Here is a 26,143-nt window from a genome sequence, read left to right on the forward strand (position 1 = left end):
GGGGAGTAAGGGGAAAATGGGAGGGGGGGAAGAATGGGAGGATACAAGGGATAGGATAACAACTGAGATGTAATATGAATAAATTAATAAAATTAAATTTTTAAAAAAAGTGCCAAGAAGACAAGAAGCCAGTTAGAAGGCCATTCCTCAATAGTACCTCTGGACAGCCTTAGCATTTATTTATTTTTCTGTCATTTTGTTTTTATTTTGGTCTTGGTTTTTGAGGCAGTGTTTCTCTCTATAGCCCTAGCTGTCCTAGAACTGTGTAGTCCAGGCTGGCCTGGAACTCAGACATCTGCCTGCTTCTGCCTCCCAAGTGCTGGGATTAAAAGCATTCGCAACCACCACCCAGCTTATTTCATTTTTTGTTTGTTTGTTTGTTTGTTTGTTTTTCGAGAAGGGTTTCTCTATGTAGCCTTGGCTGTCCTGGACTCACTTAGTAGACCAGGCTGGCCTCGAACTCACAACGATCCGCCTGCCCCTGCCTTCTGAGTGCTGGGATTAAAGGTGTGTGCCACCATGCCACCACCATGCCTGGCTATTATTTCATTTTTATAATAATTAGTTGGACTCCAGCTCTTTCATGATCTGTGTTTTGGTTGGTTGGTTGGTTTGGGTTTTTGGCTCTGGGCTTTTTCTGTCAGTGGTAAACCAGGAGCACTTTTTAATTCTTCATAGCAAGTACACAGTGTTTTAAAGGTTGACATCCAAATGTGTTTCATCCTGCTGGCATAACACTCCACTGCTGTGTGTTTAGGATATTAGATATTTCGATTGCTTGCAGTTCCCCATCTGTGTGAATCATGTTGTGTTTCAGATCCCTGGGGGTCACATTCTCTGAGTACTCATTAGCCCTTAGCACAAAGCCCTGGTGCCTCTACTCAAATGACTCCTGAGCTTGCCTCAGGTGGGCACGGTTGCAAATGTTTACAAATCCCTAGAGGAAAGAGGCTCCTATAGAAATGATCTGGTTCGAGGCCAGCTTGGGCTCCATAGCAAGGCTCTGTCTCAGAAACAAAATGCTTTCCCCAACAACCTGAAGAGTGGGGCCCTCCAGGCTGAGGTGGTTATCAGCAGAGAGGAAGGACACAGGAGTCTACCACAGCAACTGCAAAGGCTAGAGCCTTCCCTCGGTTAGTATGCATGCATTTATAGGACAGGGTGGGGGTGGCACATATGCCAGGGCAGGTGTGTGGAAGTCAGGGGACAAGCCCCAGGAGCTGGCTCTCTCTCCACCGTGTGGACTCAAGGGACTGAACGTGGGTCAGCAGGCTTGGCAGCAACCACCGTGACCCACTGAGCCTTCTCCCCTGAGCTCCCATTGTGTCTTAAAGGGTGACATACTTGTGCTGGAGAGATGGCTCAGTGGTTAAGAATGCCGGCTGCTCTTCCAGAGGTCCTGAGTTCAATTCTCAGCAACCACATGGTGGCTCACAGCCATCTATAATGTGATCTGGTGCCCTCTTCTGCAGATAAAGTACTCTTATACAATAAATAAATACATTTTTTAAAAAGAGCTACATGCTTGTGCCCCACCCCACTCCTACTCTCACTCTCTCTCTTTCTCTCTCTCTCCCTCCCTCCCCCGCCCTCCTCGTATACACACACAATAAATATATTGAGCAGAGGACCTGGGTTTGGTTTCCAGCAGCAACATGGCAGGCCACAAACATCTGATCCTGGGGGCTCTGACGCCCTCTTCTGGTTCCTCACCAGCACTGCATGCACATGGTGTAGCATGTACATTTACGCAAACACTCATAGACGTAAAAATTTAATTTTTGTTTTTGTTTTGTTGCTGTTTTTTAGAGACAGGGTTTCTCTGTGGCTGGCCTAGGCTCACTTTGTAGACCAGGCTGGCCTTGAACTCACAGTGATCCACCTGCCTCTGCCTCCTGAGTGCTGGGATTAAAGGTGTACGCCACCATCACCCAGATAAAAATTTAAATTTTTTAAATGTGGAGAACAACCAAGGAAGCCACCTGATATTGACCTCTGGCTTCCACATGTGTACACATGGAATCTCATGTACACAAACACCACACACACACACAGGGGGTAGGGGACAGGGACAACACGAACTGATGACGACACATGCTGGACACTGTAGCCTGTGCCTGTAATCACAGTACTCAGAAAGCTGACTCCAGGGGTCTGCCCATTCCCAAGCCAGTCTCTACAGTCTCAACTACATGGCAAAGACCTTGTTTAAAAATCAAACAAGCCGGGCAGTGGTGGCGCACGCCTGTGATCCCAGCACTCGACGCAGAGGCAATCTGATCTCTGTGAGTTCAAGGCCAACTTGCTGGTCTACAAACCGAGTCCAGGATAGCCAAGGCTACACAGAGAAATCCTATCTTGAAAACATCAAAAAAGCGGGGAAAAAAAAAGTCAGTCTTCATCCTTAAGGGGAGAGGAATTCCCCTGTAGGTAAGGTCGCCCTCTGTGGAGACCAGGCAGCCATCACTGAAATGGCTGGTAAAGCTGCGATTGGTACCCTGGGAGGGCTGAAGTGGACAGCAGGGCAGGGGTCACGGGGTTGCAGTCTTCCTTGTGTGGCCAGGTTTCATACTTGCACCATCATGGTCCAGCATGCCGTGACAGGGCCCGGTCAGATTGCAAGTTCAATCTCAGGCTACAACCACGACCAGCGACGACTCTTCAGTAGCTACCCTTCTGGACCTCTGCTCCCTCCTGTGGGATCTAGGTAAGAACTGGATGGAGAGCCGGGTGTAGTGGCACACGCCTTTAATCCCAGCACTCGGGAGGCCGAGGCAGGCAGATCGCTGTGAGTTCGAGGCCAACCTGGTCTACAAAGTGAGTCCAGGACAGCCAAGGCTACACAGAGAAACCCTGTTTAAAAAAAAAAAAAAAAAAAAAAAGGATTGGATGGACTCTACTCCCGGGGCAGCTAAGGATGGCAGAGTACAGTGCTCTCAGTGAGCCCAGAGCCCTGAGCAGAGTACAGTTCCCAAGTGTATACTACAGTTATAACCACCCTCCTCATCGCTGGTACCCAACACCCTGGGCCTTTCTAAGAGACAGAGCACGGGCTTCCAGCAGTATGGGCCCCCTGAAAATGAAGCCAAGACCACAGCAGTCCTGCTTCCAAGATGGCTGATGCAGAGAGACCTTCTTCTCGGGGATCCTGGCTTACAGATGACAGTCGTCACTGGTCAAACCGAGGCAGCAAGACTTGGGAAGCTTTCTCCGCAGGGGGCCAGCTCTGTTCCGTAGGACTGCCCGCCAGAAATAGCTCAGGAGGAGGCAACTGTGGGAACTGCACCTCGACAGAATCCAGGACCAGCTGGGCAAAGGTCTGGGTGGCCAGAGGTGACACGGGCCTGTCATTCCAGCAGTCAAGGGGCAGGGAGAACCTACGTTGAAGGCCAGCTTGGGCTACCAACAGCCTGTCTCAACACAGACCTACACAGCCAGAGGCAAAACTACAGGCCAAGTCTTCATTCAGTTCCAGAAAGGCTAAACTTTGTGTGGTCTCTCTGAGCACCAAGGAGAGAAGCCATCCAGCCTATGGCAGTGTGCCCTCAGCAAGGACAGGGGACTCTAGTCTGGGACACACCATATCCAACCACCAGCTCAGTGACTTGTAGGCACCCAAATTTATCACTTTGTTAAAAAAAAAAAGTTTATGTGAGGCGGGCGTGGTGGCACATGCCTTTAATTCCAACACTCGGGAGGCAGAGGCAGACGGATCGCTGTGAGTTCGAGGCCAGCCTGGTCTACAAAGTGAGTCCAGGACAGCCAGGGCTACACAGAGAAACCCTGTTTCGAAAAAACGAAACAATGATAACAAAAGTTTATGTATATAAACATTTTTGCCTGCATATGCGTCTGTGTACCATGTTCACGTCTAGTACCCTCGGGTGCCAGAAGAGGGCATCACATCCCCTGGAACTAGAGTTACAGTTGATTGTAAGCCATCCTGTGAGTGCTGGGAATCAAACCCAGGTCCTCTGGAAGAACAGCCAGTGTGATTAACCACTGAGCCTTCCCTCCAAGCTATAGAGCAATAAGCAAGAGTGTGACACTATGGGGACGATGAAGGGAGTTTTCCAAAAGAGCGGCCCCCACCCAATCTATTTAACTTCCGGTTTTCCCATCCACATACACGTGTCTACCAACTCACATAACTATAAATGCTGCAGGCATACAACTCTGCCATCTGGATATTTGTTTTCTCTCAATGTAATGTCATAAACCCAAAGTGTTCTTTCCCCGCCTTCTTAAGCAGCATCTGGGCTCTGCAGGCTGGGCTACGGCATGTGTGATTAACCTTGCCACTGGACAGCTGTCTTGCTGTCTTTTCGCCCTCCTGCATTATAGACAGTTTGAATATGTCCTCACAAATACTGCTTTGTTGCCTTGGGAGGAACTCCCTAGGGAAGACAGGATTGGGCCCAGATGCTCTGTACTGTGTCCTATAGAACCACATGGGAAAGGGGGCATCGGAAGAGCCCAGGGGAGATCTACACTGCTGATGTTCGACAAACACTCACGGATTAAGGGTGACTCACTCATATGATGCCCTAGCAGGTGGCAGACCCAAAGCCTGCCAGACCAGGGCTCCACCATATGCCCAGAGTCAGAAAATGCTCTTAGTGTAAGTCAAAGACACAGCCCTTTTTTACTGCAGCTTTGCGTCCTAGGCTCCAAAATCTGTTCATTACTAAAACGTAGGGGAAAAAGTTAGATGTGGCCCAGCCGGCAGAGGGCTTGCCTAGCACGCGGGAGGCCCTGGGTTCCACCACCAGCACCACACGGTAGAGCAGTAGTCAGAGAGGTCAGTAGTTCAAGGGCATACTTGGCTACACAGCAAGTGAGAGGCTAGCCAGTGCCAACGGAGTCCCTGTCTCAAAACAACAAGGCGCACACCTTTATTCCAAGCACTGAGGAGGTCAAGGCAGGTAGATCTATGTGAGTTCAGGACCAGCCTGGTCAACACAGTGAGATGCTGTCTAAAGAAAAAAAAAAAAGAACGAAGCAAGTTTCAAAACCGCTTTCTACCGGACAGAGGCAGGGCCCACCGAAGCATTCACACACTCTTCTATTTTCATGGCTCCTCCCTCCTCCTCTTCTAGACTCTGGACCCTGGGGACAGAGGTGGGCATGTGACAAGCTCCGTGCATGCCTCCCCGCCCCATCCCCACCCTCCATCAAGGTTGTCCAGTGAGCCAGGTCCACACCCTTGGGCTTCTGCATTCCCATCCCTCAGTTGCTGGACAGCATAGTTTACCCCTTCGTTTACTGTGTCTCCTCTCAGCACGGAAGCATCAGTTCCATAAAGCTTAGTTTTACCTGCTGTCTGCACAGTTACACCCCAGATTCATAATAGTGCCCAACCCAAGTGGTGCTAATAAAATACCTGAAGAGAAAATACAGGCTGGGGTAGTTGCATGCGTGAAGTCCTGGGTTTGATCCCATCACCCGATCAAATCAACATGGTGGTGCACACCTGTCATCCCAGCACTTGGAATATGGAGTAGGGCGTATCAGAGTTCAAAGTCATTCTTAGCCAAATAGCCAGTTCAAGGCCAGCCTGGGCCGCTTGAGAAAGGGAAAGAAGAAAAGGAGAAACTAAAAAATAAATAGCAAATTCTCCTATGAAAACATTCTTACTCTCGGCCAGGCATTGTGCTGCATGTGGCTCATCTTATTGGCTATGAACAACAACCCTATTATAACCCTCATTTAAAGATGAGCAAAGTCAGGTGTGGTGGTGCGCACCTGTCATCCCAGTACTCGGGGAGGCAGAGGCAGGCGGATCGCTGGGAGTTCAAGGCCAGCCTGGTCTATAAAGTGAGTCCAGGACAGGCAAGGTTACAACAGAGAAACCCTGTCTCAAACAAACAAACAATAAAGATATTAAAGAGAAACGAATGGCCAGGCAAGCTAAGCAACTTGTCCCAAAGCACGGTCAGAGACCAGCTCTTCACACGACAGAAGGGAAGGTGATCTCACTGACTATGGCGGGTGCTGCTCACCCCCCTGGTTCAGCAGCCAAAGACAGATATGGTCCGTGAGTAGCAGACCTTCGGAGCAAGACAAGAGGTCAGAGGAGGGGGCAGTGGCAGTGAGGCCCGGCAGTTGGCCCATGAGCCTAATCTGTCCCCACTTCCTCCGAGGGAGCAACAAACTTGACTTCTGAGCCAAGCAGAACCTGGTTCGGCAGCCACAAAGTGACAAGGGCCAGTAGGCTACAGCAAGTGCAACTGGGGCTTTCAACAAGCCAGGTAGGGTTTGTTTTGTTTTGTCTTGTTGGTTTTATCAGAGATAGGGTTTCCTCTGTGTAGTCCCAGACTCACTTCATCGACCAGGCTGGCCTCAACTCCCAGAGTGCTGGGATTACAGGCCGCGCACCACACGCCCTGCTCAAGCCAGGAGTTTTATTCTGCCAAGCAGGAACTGTTGAAGGAAAACTGGGGCCAGAGAGGAAGTTGAGTTTAAGATGCAAAATGTCCAAGACGAAGCCTGGATGGCGGAGGCCACTAAACCTTTCTACGAAGAATCAGAAGCCACTGAGTGAAGTGGGAGGACTGAGTGCAAACGACCACGGCTCCATTAGTCACGTGGCAAGCTGTCACACACGTGGCTTTCTGCACACAGGTATCACGGGTGCACGCTCAGTCTCCTCCTCCTCCTCCTCCTCCTCCTCAGAAACCACCAGCCAACCACACAGAGAAGGTTTCTTGTCCCCACAAAGACAAGTTTCCATTTGCCAATGGAGTTATCCTTTGCTCTGTTCTGTCCCCTTGGCCAGGGTGAGTCAAGGCCAAGAAGGGGACTCTCCCTGAGCACTTGCCACCTTCTTTTTAGTAAGATCAGCCACTGACATTCAAAACACAATTGTGCCATGTGCCCCCAGGCGCTCTCGCGCTCTCTCTCTCTCTCTCTCTCTCTCTCTCTCTCTCTCTCTCTCTCTCTCTCTCTCTCTCTCTCTCTCTCTCGCTTTTCACAGGGAACATACATGGCGGGATTCGAACCTGTGCTTGGCTCTGTGGAATCCAGTGCCTGTGCTACCGAGCCTGTTCCTCACCAGAGCCTCCCTGCCCCTGCCCCCGCCCCCCCACCCCACCCACCCACCCCCACCCCTGCAGCTTCATCTCTGCCAGAAGCCAGCCACCTCTGGTCCTGACTCATTTCTGGTAAATTCAGGTTCCAACACCATGAGGTGTCGTTGTTGTTGATGTTGTTGTTTTAAGACGCCTTTGTTTGTTTGGGATTTTGAGAGGGTTGTGTTGCTTTTTTGTTTTTGTTTTTTGCTTCTTTTTTTTCGGGAGGGGGGTCTGTTGACAATTTTACAGTCTTCAAAAATGGCAACAAAGCGGGGAGATCTTTCAAACCCTTTCTCCCAGCATTTCTTTCAAATTACTAAGCACTAGCAACCTTTTTCCATGTAGTAGTAAATGCTGGGGGCTTGGGGGCACACAGGCATGCACGTGTCACAGCACCCATGGCTGGGGGCTTGGGGGCACACAGGCATGCATGTGTCACAGCACCCATGGGGAAGTTAGAAGACAATTCTGTGGGAGTTGGCTTTCCTTTTCCACCACGTGGGCTCTGACGATCAAACTCTGGAGTCAGGCTTGGCAGTAAGCATCGCTCCCAAAGCCTTTCCCGGTCTCCTCTGGGCCCAGATATGCCCCCAAGGTACCGCAGATTTCGGAAGGGTGGAATGAAACAAACCAATACAAACTCAAACAACTCTAGACTCAAGCCTGATTTCTTTATCCCTGAGGTGGGTTCCCAAAGTTATCATGAACCCAAAATTCAGAGAGCTCCTGGGAAACGTGTGTTGTATCAAAATCAGTCAGGTCTGTCTCAGGTGAGCTCCCCTGAAGAAAGAGGGAGCCCAGGTTATTCTCCTCCCACTTAGCAAGAAACTCATTTGCAGGGAGCCCAGGAGCTGCTTAACTCTGACCATCCCTGCCCCCATCCCAATGGCAACAGAGCTTATGAGCCATTAGGCCCCTCCAAACAAAATGGCAGCAAGCAACCACCAGCCCACTACCGGGAACTGTCATGAAACCCACCTGTCCAAAGAGAATTTGGGAAGGGTTTGGGACTGTAGCTCAGTTTACGGAGTGCTTACCTAATATTCACGAAGCCCTGGGCTGGCTTCCCAGAACCACATAAACTAGGCATGTTGGTACACACCTACAGTCCCAGCACTCAGGAGGTAGAGGCAATGGAGGTGGAAGGTCAAGATCATCTATATAGCAAGTTCAAGGCCAGCCTGGGATACATGAGCTTCTGGCTCAAAAGAGAAGAAAAAAAAAAAGATAAAAGACATTTTGAAGCATCCATTCAGACTTTACATGCCCTCTCTGCCCACCCTAAGGAAAGAACGCTATGAAAACACCACCACCACGTCAAGCTAAAGGTAGTGGCACCCACCTGTAAGCCCAGCACACTGGAGGCATTGGTAGGGGGGTCAAGAACTCAAGGCCAGCCTCATCTACATAGCAAGCGCCTATCTCAGAAAACCAAGGGCTGGAGATATAGTTCCATGGCAGAATATTTGCCTAGCATGTACAAAGCCCTAAATGGGAGGGGGAGGGGAAGAAGAAGAGGCAGGGAAGGAGGAGAGAAGGAGAGGAGAGCACCCCCCCAGGACTATATTCCTGGTACAAGCTAAAGCTACAGTCTTAGTGAAGGGCAGGGCAGCAGAGGAAGAAGGGGCTTTCCCATGTCTACTTCTTAGCCGTCATTTCCTATAAGTGGCTGCCAGGTAACCACACCTGGTCTCCACAGCCCTGCAGCAGAGCAGACCATCTCGGTTCCCAGCTCCTCCCTTGGCAGCAGTCCACGGTGCCCCTAGCGAGGCTGGGACAGTACGCTGGTCCCCACAGCGAAGGCTGGCAGCACAAGGTGCGTTTCCCAAGATCTCATACACCTCACCTCGGTGCAGAGATGAGTCAGCCAGGCAGCCTGGAGAACCTCAACCTCCTTCGCACCTCACTCGCACCTCCTGCGGTTTTACTCAGCCTCCTGTGCCCGGCCCAGCCAGTCAACTTGCTACACCACTTAGACAGGGTTACGCCATGCCAGAGAGCAGGGTCCAGAAAAAGGCTAAGAAGACGGTGTGGGGAGAACACCCTTCCTGTCACCACTGTGTCCCAAGTGCCCAGTCCTGCCTCAAGGCTGCCACACAGGACAGTCCCTCTTTCCAGCTGCAGAGGACTACGTTTTCCAGACTCCATCCATTCATGGACAGCCCGCGCTTCCCAACACCCCACCCCCAAACTAAGGCCCAAAACTCCACCTCCTCTCTCTCCTCACTTCTCACTTTTCTATTCTAACCACTTCTCTGTCCTTGCCTCCCCATCTGTCTCCCTCCACTACAGGAGCGCTGCCCCTTCCCTGCCTGTCTTCCTCCAATGTCTAAGGCAGGCTTCACACACAGCTAGTAAGGGCTCAGTCAATACTGAATGAATGCACGGGGGGGGGGGGGGGAGCATTCAAAAGCAAACGCAAGATGAAGATCTAACAAGCCCTACCCCCCTCCTCCGCCCCCAAAAAATTTTTTAATAGAGTGGATAGAAAGAAATGCACAAAATAAACAGATTAGAAAACCAGGAGTGGGGACAAGCCCCAAACTCCCAGAATTTAGGAGGTGACCATCCTGGGCATCATGGGGCGGGGGCGGGGGTGGTTGCAGCAGGGAGCACACGACATAGACAGACAGAGGCAGGCAGACACTCCAGACCCTTTAACCAAAAAATTCCAGTCAGGATGGGAACAAAAGAGGTGCCTGTGTGAGGGTGACTCCAGTCACACTGTTTAAATAGCACAATTCTGGAAACAACTGACATGTCCAAAAACAGGCTACCGTCTGGAAGGCGACAGCACAACTACAGAACTCAAGATCGCACAGCGATTAAAATGACAGAGCTGAAGGTAACAGTGAAAGGCGCCATGTTTTAAAACAATGCTGAGCAGAAGCCAGGCTTGGTGGCTTAGTCCTGAAATCTCAGCTACTCTAGAGACCTCTGCTCACAAGTCCAAGGCCTGCCTGGGCTACAGAGTAAGCTGAAGGTCAGCCTGGGTGACTGGATGAGACCCGATCTCAAACCAAGGACAACACACCAACATAACTCAGTGGTAGAGCACTTGCCTGTCATCTGTGAGGCCCTAGGTTTAATCCCCGAGCCTGCAAAAGGATTCGTTAATGCTAAGCCAAATGAGGGGGAAAAAATGTGTATGTGGAATGAATTTCTTCTTAAATACTGGGTTCTAGTCAATGCACCCTCTAAACTGGGTGAATTCTCACAGTGTCCAAAATAGTATCTGTGTTTCCCTTATCTACTGGGGCGGGGGTGGGGGGGGGCTCTACACAAAGAGCCTAGCGACTTGTCTAAGATTAGAACTGGCTAGGAGGAGTCAGGAAATGACTGTGTCACATTGGCCCCATATCCCATGTACACCCTGTGTCCTCAGAGTGGCCCTTCCCATAAGGGCATCATAGCTATGCCTGAAAGGCCAAATCCGGAAGTGTCCAACAGCCAACAAAAGTGACCGGCACCTGGAACACCATAGAATGGGACAAAAAGCTAGCCACCGCCTTAGTCCAGAGACCGACCCCAGAGAAAAGCACTGAGGGAGTAGTCAGCAAAACCAAGCTTCTGGAACAACTGGCCAGAGCCAAGACACAGAACTGCAGAGGCCAAGGGGAGCTCCTTCTAGGTGCTGTCTCTCAGCCAGTTAGGTCCAGCAGAGCTGGGCAGAGGTCAGCATCCGCCTGCTGCTCTGAGATGCTTACTTCACGTATGTTAAAGCACGTTCATCTATCTAATGACGTAGATAAAGGAGAGGTAAGAAAACATGCCTGAGCCACGGGGAAGAACAGACAGGCCATCCGGGTATACCCCGAGTCACATTCACATAAGTACAGACTCCTAGCTAGGTCTTGGGGAGAGGGAGGGCCCTAAGAATAAGGAAGTCCCCCCCCCCCATAACTGAGAGGTCCAGGCTAGAACAGGAGACGATCCTGTAGTACTGACGGAGTGAAGCAAGCTTGGGGATCTCAGCATGGAGAGGCCTCCTAGTCTAGGGACACAGGCAGAGCTCTGTCTGAAGGCAGACAGCTGGGCTACAAAACCTTCCTAGGTCTCTCTTTCCCAGACACCACCTGCCTAGGGCCACCACTGCACATGTGGGCAATCCCCACAGGGAACTTGCACAAGATCGGCCAAAGCTTCCTCCGGTGGGGAATCACTGAGGGGTGTGTGTGTGTGTGTGTGTGTGTGAGAGAGAGAGGGGGGGGGGAGAGGGAGAGTGAGTGTGCATGTGTATTGGGGGAGGGGGTCTCTCAACACACTCGCTCTACCTTTGTATGATTGAATATTTCTATAATAACATTTTAAAATGTGTAGCTGAGCAGAACTCAGGGGGACGAGAAGAAAGGATTATCTTGAGTTCAGAGGTCAGCCCCAAGCTACAGCACAGAGATCTTGTCCCAAACAAGCAAGGGGTGGGGAGATGGCTCACTGGCTAAGAGCCGTCTTTCTGATGTATCTTGTATCACAAAGGATACAAGTTCAATTCCCAGCAGCCATGTTAAGTGACTCACAACTGCTTGCAACCCCAGCTCCAAGGGGACCTGAAACCTCTGGCCTCCAGACACTTGCATTCACTTGCACATACCAGAGAGACACAGATACATAATTGAAAACAAAATTAAAAATAAAAAGCTCAACAGGTAAAGCATTTGCTGGGCAAGCTTGAAGACCTGAGCTCCATGCTGAGAAACCATGTGGAAGTGGAGAAAACAGATTCACTCAAGTGTGTATGCATGTGTACGCGCGTGCGCGCGCACGCGCACACACACACACACACACACACACACACACACACACACACACACACCTATAATCGCTGCACTTGGGAGGTGAAAGAAGGAAAATCAAAGGTTCAAAGTCATCCCCAGCTACAAAGTGAGTTTGAAGTTAACCTGAGCTACCTGAGGCCCTATCTCAAAAGAAAAAAAAAGACCATTTGGGTTCAAGTGACAACTCTGCACCTCCTTGGCTGTACAAATCCTTCCTCCTGCACCACAGTCCTTCTCTGCAAAAGAGGATGAGGGGAGGACCTGCCACAGGCACTTGGTGTGAGGCCTGCATGCCGAGAACACTCCTAGCAGAGGCCAGGGCAATGAGCAGACAGTAAAATGTCAGCTACAATGACACATCCATTGTGTAGCAGGTATTGAGGAGCAGTGCGTAAACCACACACCCATTCGGCTTGGTGATCTGGGGAAGATGAAGTGGGGTGGCGTCAGAGCCCTAATTCTGAAACCTCGGGCCACAGAGTGGGAGCAAAGGCTGGAGTGCACCCCAGCCAGCTTCTTCAGGCCTAGGGGACAGAACGAACTCCGCCCCTCTCACAGAAAAAGCCACCACCAGCAACAGGAAACTGCTTCCTTTCCTCTGGTTCCTAGCCAGCATTTCCTTTTTTGTTTTAAAAAAGCATTCCTTGTCTGCCGCCCAGCCCTCCCGCCATCCCCCCCCCATCCCCCCACTTCCAGCCCTGGGCTCAAAGGCACCCACAGCCATCTGTAAGTCTCCCGCTTTGTTTTCTGTCCAACAAGGAATGGGGAGTGGGGGTGCAGGGAAGGGGGTAGGATGCCCTGGCAGGCAGATCTCTCTGAGCACCAGTGGTGGAAGGGTTAAGATGCCAGGAGACCCTCCCCCCTCCCCCCTCCACATCTAAAGCACCTCCCACAACAAAAAGCCACTTCTCCCTATGGCTGAGTCCACTGGGGCTTGGGCTCCCCACCACCACCAAACCTCAAATGGGAACCCCAGTTTATAAAACACCTAGGATACTAGTTCAAGCAAGGCCTACAGTCTCTTTCCTTGCTCAAGGCTAAGGCGGTCCCTCAGCTGTAGGGGGAAAAGGAGCCCAAAGATGAGTCCTTTGGGAAACCCAGCTGCAGGACTCCTCAGTGCCTTAGAGTCTGAAGTTGTGGGGGAGGGACATTCTAATGGAATACTTTCTCTACTTAAAACCCACTTTGTGGGAGAGACAAAATTTAAGTGTTTTAGGACCCCAGGCTTAGTGGGACAGTAGTCTAACGCTCTGTTCAGCGAGACAGAGACACTCAAAACACTTTTTTAAAACATCGAGCAACAGGGGCTGGAGGATGGCTTCACACTGAAGAGCACTGGCGGCTCTTCTTCTGGAAGACCCCAGTTCAGTTCCCAGTACCCACATATCAGCTCACAATCACCTGTAACTCCAGTCCCAGGGGATCCTATGCTGTCTTTTGGCCTCTGTGGATACAAGACATGCACACAGCGCGGGTGCGCACGCGCGCGCGCGCGCGCACACACACACACACACACACACTTATCCACAAACATTCATATGCTGTGGTGGTGTGAATAAGAATGTCCCCTATAGGCTTATATTATTTAAATCACATCGAGGGAGTGGCATTATTTGGGAAGGATTAGAGGTATGGCTTTGTTGAAAGAAACACAGCACTGGAAGCAAGGCCCCAAGTAAAGGCTTTTCTTCTAAGGGTTGCTGTGGCCATGGTGTCTCTTCACAGCAACAGAACAGTGACTAAGACATGCACATAAAATAATAAACCTTTAACAAATGATCTCTAATGTTTTTTTTGTTTTGTTTTGTTTTTGTTTTTTGCTTTTTTTCTTTTCAACGAAACTGTGTGCGCTGGGCCTGGTGGTGTAGGCCTGAAATCCCAGCACAGAGGAGACCAAGGTTCTGGAGGGAGCACTACAACAGAACCGTCTGGTCTAGATAGCAAGTTCCAGGCAATGGGGGCTAAACAGGTAGACACTGTCTTCTTAAAAGTGAAAAAACAAATATCTAAAGCCAAATTAATCAGCTAAGTTGGTTTCAAAGCTTCCAGACGTGGTGAAGACCCCACCAGCACGCCATCAGCAGCTCTCACCTCACATCTGTGGAAAGCAAATCCATCCCAGGTCAATATCCTGCCAACACAAGCTGGTGCTGGGTGGAAATTTATTCTTCCTAATAGGAGCTGGCTGGTTCCTGTGCTGCATATTTTATTCTCCATTCCCCCCTCCCCCGCCTCAAAATCGTGAATGCAAGTGTTAGCTCATTCTTCTCATTATTCCCAGGGCAAAAAAAAAAAAGATGGGGTGGGGAAAGAACACAAGTAAGAAAGATGGTTTCAAAGGGGTAATCTGCCCAGTAAAAATGCTCCGCTGCCCACCAATACCGGGAAAGAGAAAATGCAGATGTGTTGGAATACAGAGGTTTGACGGTGGTGACAGTGGTGGCAGTCTACTAGAGTGATACTTTTCCTCAGTGCATAGGAATACACAGCATGGGGGTTTGTCTTGTTTTTGTTTTGTTTTGTTTTGTTTTTTAATCTCAACAGCTGGCCCCAGAGTAAACCTCTGCATTTCCACCTGCGTTTTAGGATAAAAGAAGAAGCCAAAGAAGGCGTCAGAAACAAGTCTCCACACAGTAGCAACCTCACACTTGAACTGGCAACATAGTGACCCAGAGGGCTTGCTTTCCTCAGATGTAAGGTAAGCCCCTATGGCGCAGCCGGATCTTCACCAAATCTGGAAAGAACTAAGAAAAAAATTCTGTGCCACCACCCCCCTGCTCTCCTCATCTTTATCTCTTTTAACTCTAGAACAATTTTATGAGACTGTGAAAGGAAAAACAAGGCAGGCAGGCTATAAATTGTGGGAGCAGCTGGGAGGAGGAAGATGGAGAAGAGGAAGGAGAAAAAAACCATGCCCTCAAGAAAATGATGGGGTTCAGCAATGGAGGTTGGCGAGCAGCAGCAGGGAGGGGTGCTTCAGGGAGCAAGTGCATGAAAGCAGGCTTTTGGCCAGTCTCCAAAAAAAGAGAAAGAAAAGGGAAAGTTATGCTCTTCTGAGTAACTGGAAAGCAGCAGGTCATGTGACAGAGACCTCACCTCACAGCCCACAGGCTGGCCTAGAACTCACTCGATAGCCTAGGGTTCAGGTGGGCCTTGAACTAGAGATGCGGCCCACTCTGTGAATGCAGTCATTGAAAGCAGGAGTGTCATTACAATTATCTTTTTTCTTGTTTGTTTGTTTTTGTTTTTCAGAGACAGGGTTTCTCTGTGTAGCCTTGGCTGTCCTGGACTCAATCTGTAGACCAGGCTGGCCTCAAACTCACAGTGATCTGCCTGCCTCTGCCTCTGCCACTGCCTCCCGAGTACTGGGATTAAAGGCATGCACTACCATGTCCGGCATTTTGTTTTGTTTTGTTCTGTTCTGTTTTGGTTTTTTTGTTTCTCAAAACAGGGTCTCTTTGTATAGCCCTTGCTGTCCTGAACTCACTTTGTAGACCAGGCTGTCCTCAAACTTACAGAGATCTACCTGGCTCTGCCTCCCAAGTGCTAGGGTTAAAGGCGTGCACCACCAACGCCAGTAAAAAAGGCTTTAAAAAAAAAAAGGATGTATTTATTTATTATGTACACAGTGCTCTGCCTGCATGTACAACTGCAGGACAGAAGAGGGCATCAGATCACATTGTAGATGGTTGTGAGCCACCATGTGGTTGCTGGGAATTGAACTCAGGACCTCTGGAAGAGCAGTCTGTGCTCTTAACTTCTGAGCCATCTCTCCAGGCCCATTACAATTATCTCGACAGCAGAACCAACAATGGATAGGAAAACCCACCCCTACCCCACCCCACCCACCCCAACATCTACGTGAAAGTCTCCAACCCCAGGCTCAACAGGTCGGGAGGTTTTCAGGAGAGCATAAATGAACACAGTCGGGCCAAAGGCAGTCCAGTCAACCTGGGCGTTGGTGGTGCAGAAAGAAAAGATCTCCCATTAGGCTGAGCCAGGCCTACACTCGATACTTCAGACAGCTTTGGAACCCACCCAAGCCCCAGGGTCCCTCAGACAGGATGGAGTAGAGAGGGCCAAGGCATGCTTTCTCTGACAGGAACTCCTTAGGACAAGGCCTACATCTTCCCTGTCAGTCAGGCAAGCTCAAGGCACTAGCTTGTCTCACTCAGGGAAAAGAGCCTCTAGCTCAGTGCTCGCCAACCACTCTGCTCATTCTCCCTAACAGGTATTCAGCTTGAGCAAAGGCGCTTGCCACCAAGTTTATTTACCTGAGCTTGATCCAAGAACCTATGTAGTTTTAGGAGCAAACCAATTCCAAGTTGTCCCCTGCCCTTCACTTGTGCACTGTGGCACACATACCCACGCCCAGCCATACACATACATTTTTTTAAATGTAATTTAAAAAAAATTTTTTTAACTTTTTAAGAAATTTAAGGATTTATTTATTGTTTATTTTATGTATATAATTGCTCTGACTCCATGCACACCAATGGGAATTGAACCTGGGTCCTCTGGAAGAGCAGCCAGTGCTCTTAACCGATGAGCCATCTCTCCAGGCACCACCACCCCAAAAAAAGACTTTTTAAGATAGATACCAGATGGCTAGAGATATGGCTCAGTAGTTACAACGACTGGATGCTCTTCCTGAGGACCTGGGTTTGACCCCCCAGCACCTATGTGGTGGCTCAGGCATCTGTTAATTCCACTTTTAAGTGGACAGATACTAAATGTACTCAGGTATTTTTATTCAACAAAATATTACTTGTAGGAAGATACTCACATCAGCATGCAAAGAAAGAGAGAGAAAGAGAGAAAGAGAGAGAGAGAGAGAGAGAGAGAGAGAGAGAGAGAGAGAGAGAGAGGTGTGTCTAAATAAGCAAGCATTGAAAATTGGGACACAAGCTGGACATGGTGGCACACACCTTTCATCCCAGGATCAGCACTCAGGGAGGCAGAGGCAGGTGGATCTCTGAATTCCAGACCAGCCTGATCTACAGAGGGAGTTCCAGGACAACGAGGCTGTTCAGAGAAACTCTGTCTTGAAAAGACAAAAGAGAGAAAATTGGGATCTGTTTAAAGGAACGTGTGGTATGAGCCCACGGTAAAGTCACTTGATGATACTGCAAAGTGTATATGTTGAGATAGAGACACTTAGAAGGCACCAGCTGAGAGCTCTGGAGCTCTGCGTGAGCACCTTGCCATGCAAATACACAGTGAAGAGCTGCAGGGAGTCAGCAAAAACCGTAGCAAGTCAGAGGGTATATCCCTTGCCTGAGACTTGCTCAGAGAGAATAAAGGGGGTAGCTGTTTAAAAGAAAAACAAAACAAAACAAAACAAAACTGAGCGGGCTGAGCACGGTGGCCACATGCCTTCTGTCCCAGCAAAGGTCGGGAAGCAAAGGTAAGCAGATCTCCGTGAGTTCGCGGCCAGCCTGGTCTACAGAGCGAGTCCCAGCCAGAGTTACATAGAGAGAGACCTTACCTGAACAATAACAACAATGAACCATGAGTCAGTGGATCTAAATCAGCTTCTCCTTTCTCAGAATGAAACCAGCAGGGCTGGTTGCCTCACCAACTGCTGTTGAGGATGAGCTGGGCTGAAGGGGAAGGAAGCCACCCAACACTCAAACGCTAAGGCTGTACGGGGCAGTCACTCATTGATCCAATCCTTGGCCAGTCCTGTGACGACGGTTCACTCCCTTGGTGTCAGCAGTCATGACTGACCACCACTCCTCCCCCAACCCTCCCACCATCAAGGTTTCTAGAGGCAGCAACATGCATTTCTCAAGACCAGGGTGTGGTGGCATATGCCTGGAACTCCAGTACCAGGGATGCTGAGGCAGAAAGATTGCTTCAAGTTCAATGCCAGTAAACGCAGGTTCAGCTATCTACTACCTCAGGCTCTCTGGCTCTCCCAGTTCCAGTTACCTCACGGGTTGCAGCAAATGATCTGTGGCCAAGGGCCTACTGGAGAACTCCACACGGTGCATGTTCAAGAGCAGTCCTCACGTATGTGAGACCTCTCTTTGCTGAGGTCGCTCCCATGAACCTTGGTGTGGCTGCAGCTAGGAGGTGTTCCGTCTCTACCTCAGCCTGCAGGTCCTGGGAGCAGATGTGATAAGGCCTCTCTCCAGCATCCCTGCCCTCCTCGGCTCACAGCTTTCACCAACAGCACATTCTCCTCAGGCCTCCTCTGAAGGACCGTTGGGACGTGGGTCTGTCCAGGGTAAAAGTTGCCAGGTGACAGTGAACACCTTTGAACTAAATGTATAAACGGGCCTAGGGTCTAGATAGCCTGCCCTGAAAGAACTTTTAAAAAAATAAAAATAAAATTTAAGTTAAAAAAAAAAAAAGCTTAGGGGGCTGGCAAAATGGCTCTGAGGAGTAAAAGGGCTTCAGCCAGGCCTGATGACCTGAGTTTAATTCCCTGAACCCACATAGTAGAAGGAGAGAACAGACTCAACAAAGTTGTGCTCTGATCACCACATGCATGCCATAAATAAATAAATGTAATGAAACAGAAATTAAAGATCAGGTCTGCAGACACTGTCACAGCATCACCACAGGCCAGCACCTTTGCGCATGGTCCCTCTCTGGACCACTGCCGCCAGCAGGAAGGTAGGCAGGCAAGCAGGGAAGCATCTGGAATGGAATGGTGCTTCCCAGGCTTGTGAGCCAAGCCAGGTATCTGAGAGAAGGAACAGCCCTGCAGCTAGGAGGCAGCAGCCCCAGTCTACAGGTTCTGGGAGCAGATGTGATAAGGCCTCCTCCGCTCACAGCCTTCATAAACACATGTCCTCCTTAGGCCTCCTAGGAGGGGAGGCTGGGAAGTGGGTCTGTCCAGGGTAAAAGTAGCCAAGGTGAAAGTGGACACTAAAGGAGACAGGCCCTCAGCTCTATGTCCCGTTGGTGATAACTGCAGTCTCTCAGGCAAAAGGTTAAACCGAAGGCAGAGAAATGTCACTCTCCAGCTACCACCTGGGCTAGAAGAGGACTAGGCTTTTTCCGGGGAAGGCAGTCACCAAGACTCTGTGGCAATGTCTCCTAGGGAACCAGTAGGCCAGACTAACTGATTCTACGGGATGCCTAATCCAGGGCCCACACTGAAGAGCTCTCTGCCAGCCGCGGTAGTGGAGCCCTGCTGTTCACCTACCTGGTGACCCCTTTAGACTGAACATGCCCCTCATACCCAAAGACCAGGATGGTACCCCGCCTACCAAAGTCAAGGGAGCCACCAGCTAGGATTGCCATAAACACATCAGTAGTGATGGAAGGCCTGGCCAGTAAACACGCCCCTCCACTTTTAGCAGTTCCACTGGACACTTCCAACAGCCATGAGGAAGCTGGTCCTAACAGGGGACTCTCTGAACTCTGCCCAGGCCACTGGATGACGGTCAGTCCTCTCTGCATTCTCAGGCACAGCAAAGCCTCCAGGGTACCTCTGCTCAGGGAAGTGGCCAAACGCACAGCCTATACCCACACCCATGTCTCTGTTATCCTTCCCTCCAGAAAGGCCTCATGAGCTAAGCCCTTTAGGAGCCCTGCAACCTGTACCAGACACCCAGCCAAGATGGAGCCTGTTTCTGGGAGGCACTGGTACACTGGCAAGAAAGAACAGATTACAGAGCACCAACAAAGTGAACGAGTGTAGGGCCAGGGAAGCACCTGCTTTGCACACCACCATCTCCCCAGTACACAGATGGTACCCACAGGGAGCCCACAGATGGGACCAGCAGGCCAGGTGTCCCTCCAGGAGCACAGCTGGAGAGTGACAACCCCCGCTTGCCTCATGTAGCAATCAGACCTCGAGGGAGCCTGCCAGAGACAGGGCACCAGATCCTCCCCAGTGGCAAAGCCCTGCAAGTCCATTGCAGAAGAAACACCGAGTTCTGGTTGTGTGTGATGAAGTCGGTAGAGCTCCAGTGAGTTCTAAGAGATTCGGAAGAGGCCAGCACACTGCTGGGTAGGTAGGAAGTGAACACTGCACCTTGGCTCCTTTTTCTGTCTGTTAAATGCAGTATTGGAGATTTGAACACAGGGCCTTAAGTATACAAAGCAACTGTTCTACCACCAAGCTATGCTCCCCATCCCTTTTAACTCCCTTTTCAAGCCAAGTCGAACTGCTCCACGGGGCAGAACCATCAGCAGACAGTGTATCATCATTGTGACCTGGGATCTTCACAAGCAGCCTGCCCTGCTCAGGGCCCCACAAAGGACATCCCACAAACTGCCAGTCCAACCATGGGCTCAGCTAAGAAGGGACAATGTGGGCTGGGGTTGATGACAGAAGTCTGATATAATTGTATAAGCCAAGCTCTCCAGCCAAACACCTGTAATCCTAGCACTCAGGAGACAGAGACAGGAGAATAGCCATGAGTTCAAAAACAGCCTGATCTACATGCCGAGTTCAGCCAGATATCTATATCTGATTATACACACATATATATACATATACATAAACAAATACATATATACATACACACACACACACATATGAATTTGCTGTTCTTGTAGAGGACCCAAGTTCATTTCTCAGCACCCACACGACAACTCCAGTTCCAGGGCTTCTTTGGCCTTCTTCTGGCATCCTCAGCCCCCTGCATACATGTGCTGCATATAAAGTCACACAAGCTCACACACAAATACTGTTTGTTTTTGTTTTGTTTTTAAATCAGAAATTCAAGGAGACATTGAGACTGGCCCGAGTTAGTTGACTTCCTACATGCTACTGAAGTGGGCTGCCCTGATGCAGCCTTCTGGGACTGCTTCCTGCCCTGTGCCATCACCTGTAGGAAATCCATTCTGTGTGCCCTGGGCATGAATGTCACCAGGTCCCAACCAGGGAACCCAGACTCTGTCAAACACTACAGGTGAAAGCACTGCATTCCCACTTTACAGACCACATTTGAGCCAGGCGTGGTGGCGCACGCCTTTAATCCCAGCACTCGGGAGGCAGAGGCAGGCAGATCTCTGTGAGTTCAAGGCCAGCCTGGTCTACAAAGTGAGTCCAGGACAGCCAAGGCTACACAGAGGAACCCTGTCTCGAAAAACCAAAAAAAAAAAAAAAAAAAAAACCCACCAAAACCCAAAACAGATCAAGTTTGAGAGTAGACATTCTCAGGCTTGCCCTAAGGTCATCTGGACAGAAACAGGACCAATTGCCAAGCTGTGTGAGCCTCCTGTTCCCTCATCCTCCTGTGGTCAAGATGGTCACGGTAATGAAGGCCATTTCCTATGCGATCTGCCTGGTTCGTCTGGGTTTTAGTGCTGCTGTTCTTAGACAGGGACGTCTACATAGAATAACATACACAGATGCTTAACTCAAGCCAACGGAGTCGCCGTCCTGTCATCCCCACCACCCCGTCACGAAACCACAGAATGCAGAGTATCTCAGAAGCAGACTGAAGGGAGCCGCTCCAACCTCTTGCAGAGCAGATGGGGATGCTGAGGCCCCAGGGATGGAGTGATTCACACCAAACTAGCTGGTAACAACTCTAGGGAACCAGCTGCAAGGTCAAAATTCCCATTGGAAAGAGCACCCAAAGTCCTGCCTTTTCAGGGACCAGAAGGACCCTTCAAATACACTGCAAAGAACAGGGCACGTGTCCTGTTTACACTGCAAATGGCCCCCTGGGCCTTCGAAAGCCACCAGGGATGACCTGACCAGCTCAGAGACCTGAAGAGCCGGAGGCTCTGGGGTATCCTGCTGCCACAACTTTGTCAAAATGTGCAACGTCAGAGGACAAAGAGAATTTGCAGAATAAAGAGTAAGCCATTCTACCTACACCCTGGGATCCAGGAGCACCTCCATGGGACATGGAGAGGAGCCACAGAGGCCAACACAGAGAACACTGGCCAGGCCAGCAGCACAGCAACCCAGGAACTCTGACACACAGCCCTCCTATCGTATCAGCTTTAAACGTAAACTTTGCTGGGCACACACGCACTCAGCTGTTTTTAAGAAATCTACATGCAGAAAAACTAGGTTCAGGGCTTCGTTGGTTGCCTTAAAAGCAAAGCCCTGGTCAGTCCTGATACAGCAACTCTAATAAAAAACAGTAATAGCCAGCACTGGTTGGAGTCTCCCAATGCCCCTGGCTTCATAGCTTTTATGGAAATACAACTAAGAGAGAGTTTGGATCAAATAAGGATTCAGGCTTGTGGTGTGAGAGGAGGGAGGGCTGGTCTTGTAATAATTACAGCAATCACCGGCTGGATCTATGACAGCTGGCAGATGCAATTAGCAATGGTGTGCGTGCATGCACGTGTGTGCGCGTGCATATGTGCACGCGTGCGTGTGTGCTTGTGTGTGCGTGCGCGCACTGGCGGGAGTGTGCACACGTGTAAAATCACATATCTAATAAAATAGACATCCGCAGGCCTACAGAAGCCAGATGTGGCAATGCCACGTGGGTAAAGACCCTTCTTCGGAGCAGGGTTATTAACTGACCCCCTGCACTTTCAAAGGCCTTCCAGTCTCTGGACAAAAGTGAGTTGGGAAGGCACTAGTTTTCCTCCAAGGGGTGGGGGAGTCCTCCCCCTTCTGAAATCCCAACCACCTTCCTGGCTGGTTCTTCCAAATCCTTTTAATGCTGCACTTCCCAGCTATAATTTGAGAGAAGAGAGCTCACACACCTTATTTCTTTATTGCACTCCAGGTCATCTCTGCCAGCAACACCCTTAAGTAGTGTGTTCTTACCAACGGTTCGTTACCCCAGTATAATCCTTCCTAGGCCAGAGCCCTGATTGGGATGGAGAGTGGAAGTGAACGGGTCATTTCATTTTAATCAGTGAACCGCTGTGACATCGCCAAAGAAAAGCACCCTAACACCCGAACAGCAAAAATGCTGTTTCAGCAAACACTTCTTGAAAGGCGGCAGACAAGACCTGGTGGAAAGAAAAGGAAGGGAAAAGGAGAGCGGGCTGTGTGGGAAAGTCGGTGCCACCGGCCGACGCTCACACTTCAGGGGACGCCCCCACCCCATCACCCCAGCCCACGCTACCGGGCTTTAGCACACCGAGAAAAGTCCAGCGCGTGATTCAGTGGGACAATGGCTACTGTGGGCACTGGAAACCGGGTGAGGGCGGAAAGGGGTTTGCCGTGGGATGCCCGCGCACACCCCCTACCCGGCACGCTGGTCTTCGAGACTCGCTCCAGTCCCACACTAACACCCCCTCCCCCAAATCCTTCCAAGGTGAGCGCCGGTCGTAGGTCCTCATGCAGCCGCAGCAGCGAGCTCAGGCAAGAGAGGAAGACTCCAGCCAGCAGACCCGGCTGCAGGATGCAACTCGGGAAGGAAAGCAGCGGGGCGGCTCCCGGGGCACAGCCGGGTCGGGACCTCAGCCGCAGCGGCCCCTTACCTCTAGGGTCCGGATCTCCTGCTGCGTGAGGTCGTTGGACACCGAGCACTTGGTGCGCAACCCGCGCAGACTGCCGATGGAGATATCGATGAGCTTCTGCAGCTGGCCGCACTGCTGCAGCGCCCGGCTGGCCGCAGCCCCTGCGCCCCCGTCCGCAGCCGCCGCGGCGCCCCCACCGCCGCCCTCCTTCTTCTCGCCCATCGCCGCCGCGCGCAACGCCGCTCTATCCATGCCTCGGCATCGGGGCCACTGGGGGCCGAGGCGAGGAGCCCGGGGGCACCGGCGCCTCGGCAGGGAAGCCTCGAGCTGGGGTGGGCGGGCTGCAATAGGAGAGCCTCTCGGCGCCGCCAAAGCCTGGAGTCCCGAAAGCCGGCAGCCTAGTCCGCTCCACCCGCCGCTAAGACGCGGCGGCAAAGCGAAAGCCTCCGCGACCCGACGGCTGCGGTTGTGGGAGCCTTTAAGCGGCCGCCGGGGCCGGATCGTGGGCGCGGCGCATGCTGGGATTTGTAGTCCGCGATACGCTTCTGTCTCCTGGCCCGCGCCTTCGGGGCCCCGCCCGCACTCTGGTTCCGCCTGATGCCTGGAAGGGGCTGCTGTGCGCCTGCTCTAATTCGTGTGCGTCGTGGTGGGAGCTTGGTTCCCAATCGTCTTCAGTTGCTTTACCCTCACCTCCCACTACCACCCACTTCTCACACACGCAAGCGCACACACATTAATAGCTTCCCAAGACCGGTGAATGGGGTGGGGCAGAGGCTGATTGATAGCTAAGACCCAGATAAACCCTATCATGTGGGAGACTGAGAGACCCAAAATTTTTGTGTGAGCTTTGGGGCTGAGGTGTATGAGAATGCGCTAAGAATGTAGCTCAATAGCAGAACTTTTGCCTGACAAACACAAGGCCCTAGGTTTGATTCCCCAACACTATCGAAAGACAAGAAAAAGAAACACACACACACCCTCATCTAAACCTCACAACACTTGACTTTAAGTTGTGTTTGTGTTCACATAGCCCTTGACCTTGAATTGTCTATCCAAAGTTATTGGATGTGCAAGGGAAAAGAATTTTCTTCTATGTTCTGTTTACTCAACGAAGTAAGTTTAGCGTCCCACCCCCTGCAGATGACACGTGGGCAGCATATTAATTTGTTGAACACTTAAGAGTTTCGGGACAGAGATAACCTGGGTTCAAATTTGATTCCTACCACACCACTGCCTGGTGTGTGAACTTGGGCAAATAGCTTTCCTCTGAGTGCCCAGCTTTCTCCCTCACATCGAACGGGGCTGTCATAGCCATCTATCCCAGAGGATTTCTAAAAAGGAGGTTACGTTTGTAGAGCACCCAGATTAACTACTGGGGTGTGTGGTCATGCATGAATGCTAGTCCTTTCTAGACCCAGGCTTTTTAAATGAGCAACTGAACCTAAGCAGTCAGTGGTCAAAGCAGGAGTGTGTCCCTGTACATCTCAGTCCAGCATTTAAGCCTTAACACACCTGTTCACTCTCCTATCAGTCTGTCTCATGTTCTAACAATTAAAAAAAAAAAAGTGAAAATGAGCCGGGTGATAGTAGCACTCAGGAAGCAGAAGCAGGAGGATCTCTGTGAGTTTTAGGCCAGCCTGGTCTACAGAACAAGTTCCAAGACAGCCAGGGTTACACAGAGAAACCTTGTCTTTTAAAAAAAAAAAAAAAAAAAAAGTGAAATCAAATTGAAGTGCGGTGGCACACATATTTCACACACTTAATCCCAGCACTCCAGAGACAGAGGCAGAGTGATCTCTGTGAGTTCGAGACCAATGTGGTCTACATAAGGAATTCAAGTTCTCCTTATATACTGAGGTCTTGCCTCAAAAGGGGGTGGGGTAGAGAGATAGCAGTTAAGAGCATTTGCTCCTGCAGAAGACTCAGAGTTTTGTTGCCAGCACCCATGTGATGGCTCACAACCATCTTTAACTCCAGTTCTAGGGCTTCTGGTACCTTCTAGACTCTACAGGCACTAAGTATTCACACAGTACACATACATATAAGCAGGCAAACACTCATTCCCCCCCCCCATAAAATAAACTTAATCTGACAGAGCTAAACAAAAAAGAATCACTGGTACAGCCAGGTGCAGTAGCTCACATCTATAATCCCAGCACTCAACAGGCTGAGGCAGATGGATGCCTCACTTGGGATCAGCCTAAGCTGTATAGTAAGACTCTGTCTCAGAGAATGACAACACAGCGATTCTCACACGGTGTGAACAAGACCCCTGTGCTGTACTTACAAATCCCCCAGCCCTGACTGTTACCACAGCCCCACTCCAGACCCTGCCTTAGGGTCTACCCTGAAATAAAACTGCAGTGGCGGCTTTTTCAAGCTCTAACAAGCATCACAATCAAGGAGAGAGGACTTGTTCGTCCTCGAATGATAGGCCCAGAGCATGTAAGTTTCCTGATCCACCGATCCAAGCCCGGGCCTTGAGAATTTTCATTTCTAGCAAGTTCCTAGGTGGTACTGATGCTGCTAGCGTGGGCAGCACACTTTGAGAAGCCACAGTGCAGAAGGTCTCAATCATTTTCCACCTTATTGTTTCGAGGCAGAGTCCCTCGCTGACCCTGCTTGGCCAGCTGGTTCGGCTAGACTATCAGGCTAAGGAGCCTTGGGGACGATAGGCAATGCCCTCCTGCCTCGCCCTTTACATGGGTGTTAGGGCATCAAACTTAGGCCCTTAGGCTTGGATGGCGAGCATTTTACCAACTGAGACATCTCTCCAGTTCTTGGGACCATTTTTGTCCTGAAGCCTGGCAAAGATCCTTTGCTGTCCTAGGGCCTGTGGCATTCATACCTATCTGTGGCACCATGGTGGCAACAGCAGGGCTGGAGAGGAAACAAATGTCAACCTCTTGGCTATATGCATACATTCACACAGACGCATATAAACACGAG

At 50.5% G+C, this 26,143-nt stretch overlaps 1 protein-coding gene across 1 annotated transcript in view; it reads right to left on the bottom strand.

The window, feature by feature from the left end:
• The window catches only part of Ksr1 (kinase suppressor of ras 1), a 139,867-nt gene extending 116,184 nt beyond the window's left edge, over positions 1-23,683 (bottom strand). The window contains exon 1 of the mRNA XM_051158086.1: positions 23,216-23,683. Within this exon, the coding sequence (XP_051014043.1) occupies positions 23,216-23,446 (231 nt within the window). The 5' untranslated portion in view covers positions 23,447-23,683. The remainder of the gene's footprint in view (positions 1-23,215) is intronic.
• Positions 23,684-26,143: the final 2,460 nt, after the last annotated feature.

The sequence above is a fragment of the Acomys russatus genome, chromosome 16 (genome assembly GCF_903995435.1).
Source record: "Acomys russatus chromosome 16, mAcoRus1.1, whole genome shotgun sequence".
NCBI classification, from domain to species: Eukaryota; Metazoa; Chordata; class Mammalia; order Rodentia; family Muridae; genus Acomys; species Acomys russatus.